Raw genomic sequence first — 14,785 nt, 5'->3', positions numbered from 1 at the left:
ATTTGTGAAGCCACAACACGCACAACCTTGAGGCGGATGGGCTACAACAGCAGAAGACTCCACCGGGTACCACTCATCTCCACTACAAATAGGAAAAAGAGGCTACAATTTGCAAGAGCTCACCAAGATTGGACAGTTGAAGACTGGAAAAATGTTGCCTGGTCTGATGAGTCTCGATTTCTGTTGAGACATTCAGATGTTAGAGTCAGAATTTGGCGTAAACAGAATGAGAACATGGATCCATCATGCCTTGTTACCACTGTGCAGGCTGGTGGTGGTGGTGTAATGGTGTGGGGGATGTTTTCTTGGCACACTTTAGGCCCCTTAGTGCCAATTGGGCATCGTTTAAATGCCACGGCCTACCTGAGCATTGTTTCTGACCATGTCCATCCCTTTATGGCCACCATGTACCCATCCTCTGATGGCTACTTCCAGCAGGATAATGCACCATGTCACAAAGCTCGAATCATTTCAAATTGGTTTCTTGAACATGACAATGAGTTCACTGTACTAAAATGGCCCCCACAGTCACCAGATCTCAACCCAATAGAGCATCTTTGGGATGTGCTGGAACGGGAGCTTCGTGCCCTGGATGTGCATCCCACAAATCTCCATCAACTGCAAGATGCTATCCTATCAATATGGGCCAACATTTCTAAAGAATGCTTTCAGCACCTTGTTGAATCAATGCCACGTAGAATTAAGGCAGTTCTGAAGGCGAAAGGGGGTCAAACACAGTATTAGTATAGTGTTCCTAATAATCCTTTAGGTGAGTGTATATTTCCAAAAGTATGATTCTGACTAATTGGTTTGTCATTTCTGAGGTAAAATCTTTAAAGTGAACTGGAAATTAAAATTAATCTATTTGTTATAGATCTAATTGCATGTTTTTTTTTAATGTTCTGACCTTGTAACTCATAAAATTGATAAATTTGCCATTGATAGCAAATGTCCATTTTGTGATCAGAGGGAAACTATTTGTCACTGTTTTGTACATTGTGACAGGCTTAAAGGCTTATGTTTGATGCCTAATTTAATGTTTGTGGATTTTGAAGGAATATTTTCAAAGGTTGGTTTAGTTTTTGAAAAAAAAAAAAAAATTGAAAAAAAGGGCAACTTGTTAACTTTGTTATTGGAAAAGCGAAAATGGCTCTTTATCTGACAAGAAAGGGAACAAATAGGAGGTTAAGTTGGTCGGGATGTAGTACAAGTTTAATAAAAGTAATAATGATTTTTTAGATTTTTTATTTTATAAATTATGAAGAATATAGAGGAATGTGAAAATGTATGGAATTACAAAGAAATCTTGTGATTTGTTAGAGATGGTGAATTAATTTTTGCTAAATGTCTTGAGTAGGGAGTATGTTTGGTAATTGTTTTAAAATGATTTAATAGTGTTATAAAAAAAAAAAAAATCTCCCTCCCTCTCGCTCTCGCTCTCTCTCTCCCTCTCCCTCCCATTCGCTCTCTCTCTCTCTCTCTCTCTCTCTCTCTCTCTCTCTCTCTCTCTCTCTCTCTCTCTCTCTCTCTCTCTCTCTCTCTCTCTCTCTCTCTCTCCCTCCCTCTTCCACTTGCTCTCCCTCTCTCTCCCACTCTCTCTCTCGCTCTACCACTCCCTCGCTCTCTCTCTCTCCCTCTCTCTCTCTCTTTCTCGCTCTCCCACTCCCTCTCTCTCTCTCTCTCCCGCTCTCTCTTGCTCTCCCACTACCTCTCTCTCCCGCTCTCTCTCGCGCTTTCCCTCTCTGTCTCCCTCTCTCCCTCTCTCTCTCTCTCTCCCGCTCTCTCGCTCTCCCCCCCTCGGTGACGTCAGTAGTGTGAAGAAGAAGATGGCGGCGCTCGTGAAGGCGGAAGGTAAGTTGCGGACCCGTTTCTGTTACGGTGACGCGTTACTGTCAGCGCGCGAGCTGCCGTTAATCAGAACCCGTTCGCACGGCTCGGTTCGGTCCCGGTGCGTGTGTGTGTTTCCGTTACTCCTGCATTAGTGTATCGTGTGTGTGTGTTTATCCCGTCAATCAGTGTGTGTATGTGTCAGTCCGGGGCCTTGGGGTTTGTCATATGTATTTATGTTTATGAATAAAATAATTAAACTCATTCAGATGGTTTCGTTCGGTCCGGTCTGCGTCGACAGGCCTGTCTACATATAGTGTGTGTGTGATTGGGTCATTATGGGTGTGTGTGTGTGTATGTGCAGGAAACGCTGCGTTTATGGCTCTTACAAAAACTATTATCATATTTTTGTACACGGTCATGATTTTCCCCTGTATTATTGTTTAAATACTATGGTGAATATGGTAATAATTCAGTAGCATGGTCTGATACGATAGTACTGGTATTTTTCTCAACATCGCTTTATTTTAAAATTATGGGCATTAATAAACAACTGTCATTTGGCCAATTAACATTTTTCGTCATCTAAAATTTACTGACATTAATACACATTCATATTATATATTTTGGATTACATATACGGATTACATCATATACTCTGCTGTCTGCATATCAGCATCAACATTACATTATATTAAGGAACTTATAAATCGTTTGTCATAAATATTAGGTCATGTTTGATGACCATGTGACTGTTTTTCGTGTGTTAATCAATTGGAGGCGGGGCTATGCTGAATCTAGAGTGCTGATTGGAGGCGAATGTTTGTTGTGTTGATGTTGTTGTGAGGAATCTTGTAGGCTGATATTCCCTCATCAAGTTTGTGAAACTGATATTCCGGTTTATATAATCTGATTGATTGAGCTACATTTGTTGAAAAAAAAAAAGAGCCTGTGATGGAACATTGATTTCTATATCAATGCATTATTGTTTTCAATTCAAATGATAAAACATTTGTTTTGTAAATAAAAGTGTATGGATCATTTGTATCCCATAATGTGAGTCAGCTACATCACGCCACTGATATAATAATTCTCTAAGTTTTACATGCACTGATGTCTGTCAATCCAAACAAAAGTTCTGTTTCTAGAACATAGGCCTACAGGTGAAACTCAAAAAAAGTGCAAAAGTTAATTTATTTCAGTAATTCAACTTAAAAGGTGAAACTAATATATTATATAGACTCATTACATGCAAAGTGAGATATTTCAAGCCTTTATTTGTTATAATTGTGATGATTATGGATTACAGCTTATGAAAACCCCAAATTAAAAATGTGAATATTGTGAAAAGGTTTTCATAAGCTGTAAGCCATAATCATCAAAATTATAACAAATAAAGGCTTGAAATATCTCACTTTGCATATAATGAGTCTATATAATATATTAGTTTCACCTTTTAAGTTGAATTACCGAAATAAATGAACTTTTGCACGATATTCTCATTTTTTGAGTTTCACCTGTATTGGTTTACATGTGAATCCCATCTATTCTGAGCTTTTTTATTTATTTACATAATTTAGAAGTGTCCATTTTGTTTTATTATTAATATTAAAATAATACAATTTCAGCATTCCGCATGTTTTATGAATGTACTTCAGGGATCCTGTTCTTTTTATCTAATGACTTTCCAAGTCGTTCCTGATTTACCAGATGAAGGATAAGGATTTTTCTAGAGATGCACGATATATCGCCACCGTATCAGTATCGGCCAATATATGTTCATTTTTAATGTTATTGTTATCAGCCTGAGAAGAAAATTAAAGCTGATAAATAAAATAATGCATTATTTCCTTCAGCTGAGACACTTCAGATGTGCACTGATCAACATTATGATTTTAAATTGATTGAAATATGATTGAAATCACTTTAAAAGAGGAAAATACAGTTCAGTGCAACATGTGCAGCGCAAGTCTGTCATATCGGCTTCATTAAAAATTATGAGAACATCATAATTGTGTGTTTGAGACATGGCTTTTAATAGTGAGACTTTTGTTTTTGTAATCAGACTCTCAAAAATTATATACAAATTTGGATTAAGATTTATCAGCCGATATATCGGTTATCGGCTTTCAAATATAATAAGTTATCGGTATCGGGCAAAATGTTCATATCGGTGCATGACTAATTCAATAATTTTACTCACAAGTCACAATTTCGACCTGATATAAAATTTTAGAGCTTGGCATAACTAGTTAAATGTGTGTTATTCATTATAAGCTTATTTTAATTCTCCTTTTGTCATCTTGCAGCAGAAGCGGATCGTAGAGAAATAATCGATTTAAGATTACGAGGCTTTTAGGAAACGCAGCAATGAAATCGTTACGGACCTCTTTGAAAACATTGCTATATAATCTGGTGACGTTAGTGCACAGATATTACACAATTCTTGTTTTTTTTGTGGCACATAAAAAAAGTGTAAAATAAAATGTATGTTATGGTGCTTTATTAAGACTTTAATCATTAGCTCTGGCTTTATCGGTGATATGAATGTTTGTCGATTCGCTCCGGCTTCTAAATGTAATGTTTTATGTATTTAATCAGATCATCTTTTGTCATCACATGGGAAGCATTCAGATATCATCAGGACACATGAATATGAATATTTCTGTCTGTGTGATCGAGTGTTTGCTGGTTTCTGGAGGATGTTCATTGAAACGAACAGACGGTTGAGTGTTTGGATCAGAACCGCTCGCACCTCAAACCATTAAACCAGCAGCACTGAACTCACAGGGAGCAAACACATCAGTATTATATAAAAGAAGTGTGTGTGTGTGTGTGTGTGTGTGTAAAAACTGTGAGAGTATATTTGATCACCCACTGCTGTGGTTACTAGGCAACACAGACGGCAGATCCGGAGAGAGCGAGAGACTTTCTATATAAATTCATCAGCATTCTAGTTTTGTTATTTATTTTAATCCTACTTTTGTCGGGTATAGCTTTTATTTTATTTTTCTATATTTCTTTATATATATATATATATTTATGTATGTGTAGTCTGTCTTGTTACTGCAAGTCCTGTAGTTGTAAATATTCTTACTGACAATCACAACAATAAAACTGTGGTGATAGATAGATAGACGAATAGGTAGATAGATAGATAGATCTACAGACAGACAGATAGATGGATTGATAGATAGACGGACGGACAGATGGATAGATAGATAGATAGATAGATAGATAGATAGATAGACAGACGGATAGATAAATAGATAGACAGACAGACGGATAGATAGATAGATAGACAGACAGACAGACGGATAGATAGATGGATAGATAGACGGATAGATAGATGAATAGATAGACAGACAGACGGATAGATAGGTAGATAGATAGATAGATAGGTAGATAGATAGATAGATAGATATAGATGGACAGACAGACAGACAGTAAAGCATTATGAATTATAAAATAATAATCCCCACTATATACACCCCAAAATCATAACATTTTGCCCCATCATTTTTGAAGTGCCACCCTTGACTTACATACAAACCAGTGATGCACCGATATGAACACTTTGGCCGATACCGATAACCGATAATCCTTTATAGCCGACAACCGACATATTGGCTGATAAATCTTAATCCAAATTTTGATATAATTTTTTAGAGTCTGATTACAAAAACAAAAGTCTCACCATTAAAAGCCATGTCCCAAACACACAATTATGATGTTCTCATTATCATTTTTTATGAAGCCGATATGACAGACTTGTTGCACACTTGTATTTTCCTTTTTTAAAGTGATTCCAATCATATTTCAAATCAATTCAAAACAATCATGTTGAACAGTGTGTATCTGAAGTGTCTCAGCTGAAAGAAATAATACATTATTTATCGGTTTTAATATATCGGCCAAATTTTCTTATCGGGCCGATAACGATATTATTAAAAATGATCATATATCGGCCGATACCGATATGGTGACGATATATTGTGCATCCCTAATACAAACAAGTGCATGCGTTTAGTAAGCCGTGTAATAATGAAGCTTGTATTACAGCCTCTTACTGTATGTGCATGTTTTCTCTGTGTGTGTGTGTGTGTGTGTGTGTGAGACAGTGTTGCAGTTTAGTCCTCCCTGGATCGTGTGACTGCCCTCTGCAGGCTGAAGGGGTTAATGAACTTCACCATGAACAACAAGGACGCCATGACAGAGTCAGGTCAGCCTCACACACACCTTTAAAATATGCATGCAAGTCCACTAGAGCTGCACGATTCTGGAGAAACTGAGAATCAAGTGGGTCTTAAAATAAAATAGAGATTATGATTCTCCCGCGATTCTGAACTAAACAAAATAACGTAATTTACTAGATGTTCTGACAAAATGTAAAAAATATTTAATTAATTTGAAATAAAACATTTTTTACTCACTCACTCATTAAGACTTTTATTACTGGATGAATCAGTGTTTTTAAACAAATCTATTAAGTGAATGATTCAATGACAAACACATGTTTAACAGTCACTTGTCTCCACCTACTGGTGTAACGATGTAATGACACAATCATTATTTGAAGCGCCAAGTTTCTATTAAAAGGTGATTTACTCTACATTGATCACTACTGTAGACATCAGTGTTTATATCCAATCTATAAACTTTTATCTTAGTACTTCTGTGATAATCTGAATGATTGTAAGACAGAAATATTGATACTGTATGCTTGAAAAGTCTGTTTGTGAAACTGTTTCATATCTATACATGACAACGGCTCTCTCTGGCTCAGAACGCAGATCTGAATGTTCCTGTGATCGGACTTGTCAGAGGTTTAATAGACAGAGCCGAATGGTTCCCAGAATCAAGCAGAATCATATTAAAAGCAGTAATAATAAGTGATGCTGAACAGTGTTTTGCGTGATGCAGAGACCAGCGGTCAGATGAAAGTGTTTTTGCCCAATAAGCTGTTGGAGTGTTTGCCTCGCACGACGACTTTACCCAAAGAGAGACTGCGCTGGAACACAAATGAGGTGTGTGTGTGTTAGGGTCATTATAGCTTTTATTAAAGTTTTTATTTCTGTATTTTCTGTTTTCCCCTTAATTAGTGATGCACCGATATGAAGATTTTGGCCGATGCTGATAACCGATAATTCTTTATATTTGAAAGCCGATAACCGATATATTGGCCGATATTGATAACCGATATATTGGCCGATATCGATAACCGCTAATTCTTTATATTTGAAAGCTAATAACCGATTTATTGGCCGATATCGCTAACCGATAGTTCTTTATATTTGAAAGCCAATAACCTATATATTGGCCGATATCGATAACCGATAATTCTTTATATTTGAAAGCCGATAACCTATATATTGGCCGATATCGATAACCAATAATTCTTTATCTTTGAAAGCCGATAACCAATATATTGGCCGATATCGATAACCGATAATTCTTTATATTTGAAAGCCGATAACCGATATATTGGCCGATATTGATAACCGATATATTGGCCGATATCGATAACCGCTAATTCTTTATATTTGAAAGCCGATAACCGATATATTGGCCGATATCGCTAACCGATAGTTCTTTATATTTGAAAGCCGATAACCTATATATTGGCCGATATCGATAACCGATAATTCTTTATATTTGAAAGCCGATAACCTATATATTGGCCGATATCGATAACCGATAATTCTTTATCTTTGAAAGCCGATAACCAATATATTGGCCGATATCGATAACCGATAATTCTTTATATTTGAAAGCCGATAACCTATATATTGGCCGATATCGATAACCGATAATTCTTTATATTTGAAAGCCGATAACCTATATATTGGCCGATATCGATAACCGATAATTCTTTATCTTTGAAAGCCGATAACCAATATATTGGCCGATATCGATAACCGATAACCGATAATTCTTTATATTTGAAAGCCGATAACCGATATATTGGCCGATAAATCTAAATCCAAGTTTTTATATAATTTTTGGGAGCCTGATTACAAAAACCAAAGTCTCACCATTAAAAAACATGTCCCACGCAAACAAAAAAAGCACAGTAGTTCCTAGTCTGAACCAGTACAAGTTTTAAAATGAATTTTACAAGCCATGATTCAAGCCAAATTCGAATCATATTTCATAACCATCACGTGTGTATCTGAAGTGTCTCAGCTGAAGGAAATAATACATTATTTATCGGCTTTAAAATATCGTCCAATTTTTCTTATTGGACCGATAACGATAACATTAAAAATGAACATATCGGCCGATACCGATATAGTGGCCGATATTGTGCATCCCTAACTTTAATTTTAGTTAAAGTTTTTTTTGCATTTTTATTATTATTGTTTTTAATGTCTTGTAGTTTACATTTATTTTATTTAAAGGTGCCTTGTGTAAAAAAATCAACTCAAAATTCACATATTCCATAACAGATGGGGGCAGTATACCTCCAGAAGTTGGCCTACTCTAGTCTGTTTTTTAGTTTCGGGTTGTTAATCTTCTAAAACCGTCAAATCGTCCGCTTTGTCCCACCAAAGCCTATTTTGATCGGTGAGTGATGTAGAATAGAATGACTGCTGCGCTTGACAGGGCGCATAACGAGCAGAGAGAGAGAGAGAGAGAGAGAGAGAGAGACCCGGCCGCGCGCACGCACTCTCACGTCTTCAAACAACACGAGCGCAGTCCTCCTGCTCTCTCTCTCCCTCGCGCATATTAATCAAATCAATTGACACGATCGTAAGACCGCAGTTCATTTGGAGATTTTTAGAGATTAGAGACTTAATGAACAACATCTCAACACTAAATTATAATGGCCGGTCTCATATAGACGCGATTGACATCAGGTTCAAGTTCAAGTACGCCCACAAGCCGTGCGAGTTATTCGTGTACTGCAGTTTGGCTGGTGGTTATGTATGTTGCCCGCATACCGCCTCCCATGGCCGAAACTGGTATTATGACACCGGCCGGGCCGGCGCTAGTAATTTAGCATGCTAATTCAGGTTTATATCTCGGCAGCACTATAACTTGTCATTTTTTTAATGACATCATTGCATTTATTTCTTCTCATTCTTTTGATACGTGTAGCTCATTTGTTGGATATTTTTACCTCAATTTTTACATATGGCACCTTTAAAATTCCAAAAATGTTTTTTTTTAAATGGTTTTAGTGTTAGTTAATGATAATAACCCTGATCACGTAATTTGGTGTTCTGGGTCAAAAATGACCCGTCCTTTTAAACTGCTAATAAATCTCTCATCATGCTATATTATCACCAAACACTGGTCTTGTAAACGTGTTTTCTTCAGTTAGCACAGGTTTTGTGTGTGTCTTTGGACTGATTGATCGTAGCCTCATTGATCTGAGCTGATGCCCCTCAGTTTATAAAAGTTCACTCAAGCTTATTCATCTAACAGAACCTGATGTGCCTCAGCTCAGATCAACGACGCTACGATCATTCAGTCCAAAGACACACACAAAACCTGTGCTAACTGAAGAAAACACGTTTACAAACACATTGAGTCCAGTATCTGGTGATAATATAACATGATGAGAGATCATTTTTGACACGGATGTGAGAAAAGTACATAATTGATACATTTTTACAGTTTTTTTTATAGCCTACATGTGCAAAGTCGATAAGTTTAAGTCCAATTCAAAAGCATTTTTTAAGGAAAAAAACTCTTCGGGTCAAAATGTCTAGATTTTAATGCGAGTTTGTCGTGTGTTTGTTTGTGTTTCAGGAAATTGCGTCCTTCCTGATTTCCTTTGACAGACACGACGAGTGGCTTTCCTGCAGCCTTAAGACCAGGTCAGTGTGTCTGTGGGAATGTGGGATTGTGGGATTGTGGGAATGTGTGGATGAGGATACCCGGAGTGACACTTTTCTTCTGTGTAATAACGGACACTGATGAATTGTTCACTATCACTGCAAAAAACTTTGTTTTTACTTAAAGCATTAGTTCACTTTCAAATAAAAATGTCCTGATAATTTACTCTCCTCCACGTCATCCAAGATGTTCATGTCTTTCGTTCTTCAGTCGAAGAGACTTAAGGTTTTTGAGGAAAACATTCCAGGATTTCTCCATATAGTGTCTTCAATGGGGTCCAACGGGTCGAAGGTCCAGATGTGAGTTTCAGTGCAGCTTCAAAGTCTCGACACGATCCAGCCGAGGAACAAGAGTCTGATCTAGACAAACCAGCGGATATTTATAACAAAATAAACATTATATACTTTTTAACCACTAATGCTCGTCTTGCACCATCACTGAGATGCCAGTGTTTACAAGTCTGGAGTAGGAGGACCGTTTAAAGTTATTGTATGTTGAATGACACATATTTATATGTCTTTGTGTCCGTTTATTGTTTAAAATGGTCCTTACGTGTGCACAGGGCCTGAAGTTAACTCTTTTGGCCACCAGCCACTGTGGCAGGTGGATATCAAAATTCACCTGCCACAGAGACTTTTTACCAGCCTTTTTTTTTTTTTTTTTTTTGCCTCATAGCCTAAAGGTGAAAAACGGGAATTTCACAATATTGTTCTTTAACTTGTACACATTTAAGTGCTGTCAAGTTATTAACGAAATCAACATAAGTAATAATAACTCATAGAATATACATTTAAAAAAAATCTTTTTATTCATTGATTTTGACACACACACGCACAACAGATCTATAGACCTACCGCTGCTCGTATGTAACGTTAAACAAATCACCCGCGGCTGTGTTGATGGATGATTTAGTCACGTAGACAGCTAGGTCCTGACAGCTTTTAGTTACAGCGTTCAGGAACCGTTAAGCAGAACTAAATTAATATTATTACAGGTAAAGTTACCGGGTACTGGACCGGTTCCCAACTCCCAACATGTACTACAGTTGCACACGCACACGCACACATCTGTGCAACTGTCATTGTTCTGGAGCCTACGTCAGCGTTACATTATCTCATCCCATCTCACCAACAGTTAAATACTCGCACATCCAAACATAGTCAGAAAAGGGTCTTATCTTCTTTCTGATGGCATGAACGTTACGAAACAACAGTCGCTGTCATAAATCAGCCGCTCACGAACCTAGCTGTTGTCGCCAATTCACCACTTTGTATTAAAATCTCTTCTTTTACTTTTCTTTGACTCATCCTCATCTTTTTGTTGGTTGTTTGTTTCAGCTGGCCTTTTTACCCCAGTATATGTGCCGCCACATTATAGCTAAGGTCCAACGCAATGAAAATGAAAACGTAAAAAAAAAAACTAATGAATCACTCAATTCTCATTGGCTACCTGCCAATGGCAAAATTCACCCGCATTTGGCAGGTGGTCGGGTGTTAATTTCAGGCCCTGTGCGTATCCTGGATGTTTAACGATGTCACACGTGACCTTTCCAACGTAATGTGTGGCGCATCTCAGAGACTGTACAAGACGAGCATTAGTGGTTAAAAAGTATATAATGTTTATTTTGTTTATAAAATGTCCGCTGGTTTGTCTAGATGAGACTCTTGTTCCTCGGCTGGATCGTGTCGAGACTTTGAAGCTGCACTGAAACTCACATCTGGACCTTCGACCCGCTGGACCCCATTGAAGTCACTATATGGAGAAATCCTGGAATGTTTTCCTCAAAAACCTTAATTCTCTTCGACTGAAGAACGAAAGACATGAACATCTTGGATGACGTGGAGGAGAGTAAATTAAGTAAATTATCCTTTAAGATTCTTAACCCTCTGGTGCTCTCCATTTTTGACCGATTTGGTATGTGAACAAACTAGGGGTGTAACGATACGCGTATTCGTATTGAACCGTTCGGTACGAGGCTTTCGGTTCGCTTTTCGGTACGCATTTTTGAACCGAACAGTTCGTTGGACCATTTTTCCTGCTGTTAATCTGAACTAAAATAAACCTTTGTTTATAATTACTACAATATTACATTTCATTTTGTCCAAGGAGCTGTTTTGTTTTATATGCTCCTAAGAAAAGTCAAGTATAGCTCCATCATTGCTCAAACTTAAAAAAATATCATACTTTATGATGTTAGTTTTAATAAAAATTTAATCAAGGAAATTTTTCTGGCATTTCTTTCTTTTTGCTGTATCGGAAACGTACCGAACCGAACCGTGACACAAGTCTATCGTATCGAACCGAACCGTGAATTTTGTGAACCGTAACACACCTAGAACACACACACACACACACACACACACATGAATGAGTCGAGTTTCCTCTAGTGGAAGCGTTTGGTACTGCAGCCAAACACACTCTCACTGAAAGCAAATTTTTTTGAGATATCAACCTCAAATTTGGAGCACAACTTGTTTAGATTAATGGCTTTGATTTTCTCACAGTTTAAAGTAAAAAATGTTTATAAAAAAATATATATTTCATATAAAAATTGAAAAAAGTATTTTTGTGCATTTTCATAACAATAAACATAAATATTTCACTTTCAAGTTCGTTTAACCCTCTGATTATCTTCATTTAGGGTCTACACTTGTTATCTTTGGGGTCTCCAGGGACCCCAGACAATAACATTGCATTTTGTAACAGTATAATAAATTTTTTTTTACAAATGTAATTTTACTCTGTTTATTAATGTTTTTACTCAACATTTGTGCAGTTTTTGGAGGATTTTTGATATTTTTTAAATTTCTAAAAATAAATAAATAAATATTTAAATAAATAGTTTTTTTTTACAAAAAACAGCATTTTATGTAAAATTCACTTTATAAAGGACCCAGATTTCTAACTTTCATTTATGGGGATAACATGGATAATTGTACATGATTTAATGTAAGATTTTTGCCCTTTTTTTGGAAAATGAAGTTTTAAAATAAAAAAATTCACTTTAACCACTATATTGCTATAGAGCTCCATTATATGCTATTTGCTGTTTGATTAACCAAAATACATCTTTTCACAAGTTGGATTCAGTTGGATTGAGTTGGATTCATATATAAATATTTTAAAATCAAAATTATAAAAAAGAATTATATACTTTTGGTCAAAGTTTAGCATATTTTGTATTAAGTTAAGCATATTTTGTATTGAAAAAAGTTCTTCAATAATGTTACTTTATGATTAGAATCAAACCTGAACAAGATGTTACAAAAAATCTTGGAGTCTTTAGATTTTATCATTTATTTCAATTATCTGTTTTTAATATAATTCTATCATTTTTAATTAACGTTTCAGTTACAAACTGTAACAGAACAAAAAATAACAGAAATGAACAGTTATATTACATATTGAGAAAAAACAAACAAAAGTGCAATGAACTGAACAGCAATAACAAATGATCAAATAAAGCAGTAAAAAAATAAAATGGTTGTAATATAAAAATTATTTTGTTAAAAAAAACTGATTGGGAAATTTTTGTTTTTTGAACAAATAAGAACAACAATTGGTGGTGCACTGGAGGTGTTCACGAGTCAGTGCACTGCAGGCAGTATGCGTAGTACGTTGCATGACTTCTGCAGACACACATTCTGTGTGTGTGTGTGTGTGTGTGTATTTTCGTTGTGTCAGTGTCACCAATTTATATTTGTGGTGGTTCTGCATTTTATTTGACAAATTATAAGACTTTTTTTATAGCCTTACAAATGTATTTCTGTGTGTATGTGTATGTGTGGTTGTGTGTGTGTGTGTGTGTGTGTGTGTGGCGAGCATGATAATTTTGCATTGTGGATGTTTTTTACATTGTTGGAAGTGTGCCATTTCATTTCTGTCCATGTGATCTGCGTTGTTTCTGATTTTGATGATGAATATTATATATTTACTATGCGGGGTCTCCAGGGACCCCGAAGACAACAAGTGTGACTATTTTTTTCACGGCAACATAATAACAGATATCATTCCAATTTTTTTTTTCTTTTGTAGATCTATGAAGTGTTAAGAGCTGTAGAAAGTTTCATACCATTTGGACAAAGAGAACATTTTTTTTAATTTGACCAAAAGTCATTTGCGGGTTAAAAAGACCCCAAAGATAACCAGAGGGTTAAAAAAAAAAAAAAAAAATTTCCACTTATAATCTTCCAAGTGTCGTCTTTAAAAACAGACCAAACTTCAGTCTGAGCTCCAAAACATTCGAGATTTATGACGGTTTAAGCTGGAAATCCTAATCAGTGAATAAATGGATTATAAACTAGTGCATAAATATAATTGAGTACCATAAAATCCCCTAAAAATATTAATCAAAATATTAAATAAAAAGTATTATTGAACTAAAATACAGTGCATTCATTTCAATAAAAAAAAAAAAAAAAATCAAAATTACATAAGAAATGATAAAAAAACTGATAAACATTAGGAGAGTTTGTGCTTAAAACAAGAAAAAAAAAGTCAGAAAAATAAACTCGTTTTCCATTTAAATTAAATATATTTTCTTATATTTTTTTCTTCTTGTTTTAACCACAAACTCGTTTAATTTAAAAAAAAATTGTTCATTAAACAAGACTTTTACTTCTCAAGTAAATGGATCTTGATTTAAGAATATTTAGATATTTGTCCTGGAAAACAAGACAAAAATACTGAATAAGAAAATATTTGGTAACACTTTATTGTACAGTGTCCTTGTTACATATGTTACATGTATAGTAATAACAGTAAATTATCCATAATTACATGCAAGTAACCGCTTAACCAAATCCTAACCCTAACCTAACCTTTAGTAAATACATGTAGTTGCTTAATATTACTCAGTACTTAAATATATAATTACACTGTAACAATGACACCTTAAAATAAAGTGTAACCAAATATTTTTTTTTTGCAGTGTTAGAAAAGTAAATGTTTAGACTGATGGTTGAGCTCGTGATGTTTGCCCTGTGAAAACAGTTAAACAACCACAAGAACATGTCAACAGCTGTAGTTTTAAACAGCGGACCGAGACAATGTCTGACACCTGAGGGTTATAGCAATAAAACATATTAAATCTGAAATTAATATGAATAAGACT

At 35.6% G+C, this 14,785-nt stretch overlaps 1 protein-coding gene across 1 annotated transcript in view; it reads left to right on the top strand.

Annotated features, from left to right (window-relative positions):
- Positions 1-1,788: 1,788 nt before the first annotated feature.
- The window catches only part of camta2 (calmodulin binding transcription activator 2), a 26,848-nt gene continuing 13,851 nt past the window's right edge, over positions 1,789-14,785 (top strand). Inside the window, exons 1-4 of the mRNA XM_056236590.1 lie at positions 1,789-1,851; positions 5,949-6,049; positions 6,751-6,854; positions 9,586-9,653. Coding sequence (XP_056092565.1) covers positions 6,007-6,049; positions 6,751-6,854; positions 9,586-9,653 — 215 coding nt within the window. The 5' untranslated portion in view covers positions 1,789-1,851; positions 5,949-6,006. The remainder of the gene's footprint in view (positions 1,852-5,948; positions 6,050-6,750; positions 6,855-9,585; positions 9,654-14,785) is intronic.

Source organism: Rhinichthys klamathensis, unplaced genomic scaffold, assembly GCF_029890125.1.
Source record: "Rhinichthys klamathensis goyatoka isolate OS25496 unplaced genomic scaffold, OSU_Roscu_1.1 h1tg000454l_1, whole genome shotgun sequence".
In the NCBI taxonomy this organism is placed as follows: Eukaryota; Metazoa; Chordata; class Actinopteri; order Cypriniformes; family Leuciscidae; genus Rhinichthys; species Rhinichthys klamathensis.
The sequence above is the reverse complement of the archived record's forward strand: the minus strand, read 5'-3'. Positions and strand labels throughout refer to the sequence as shown.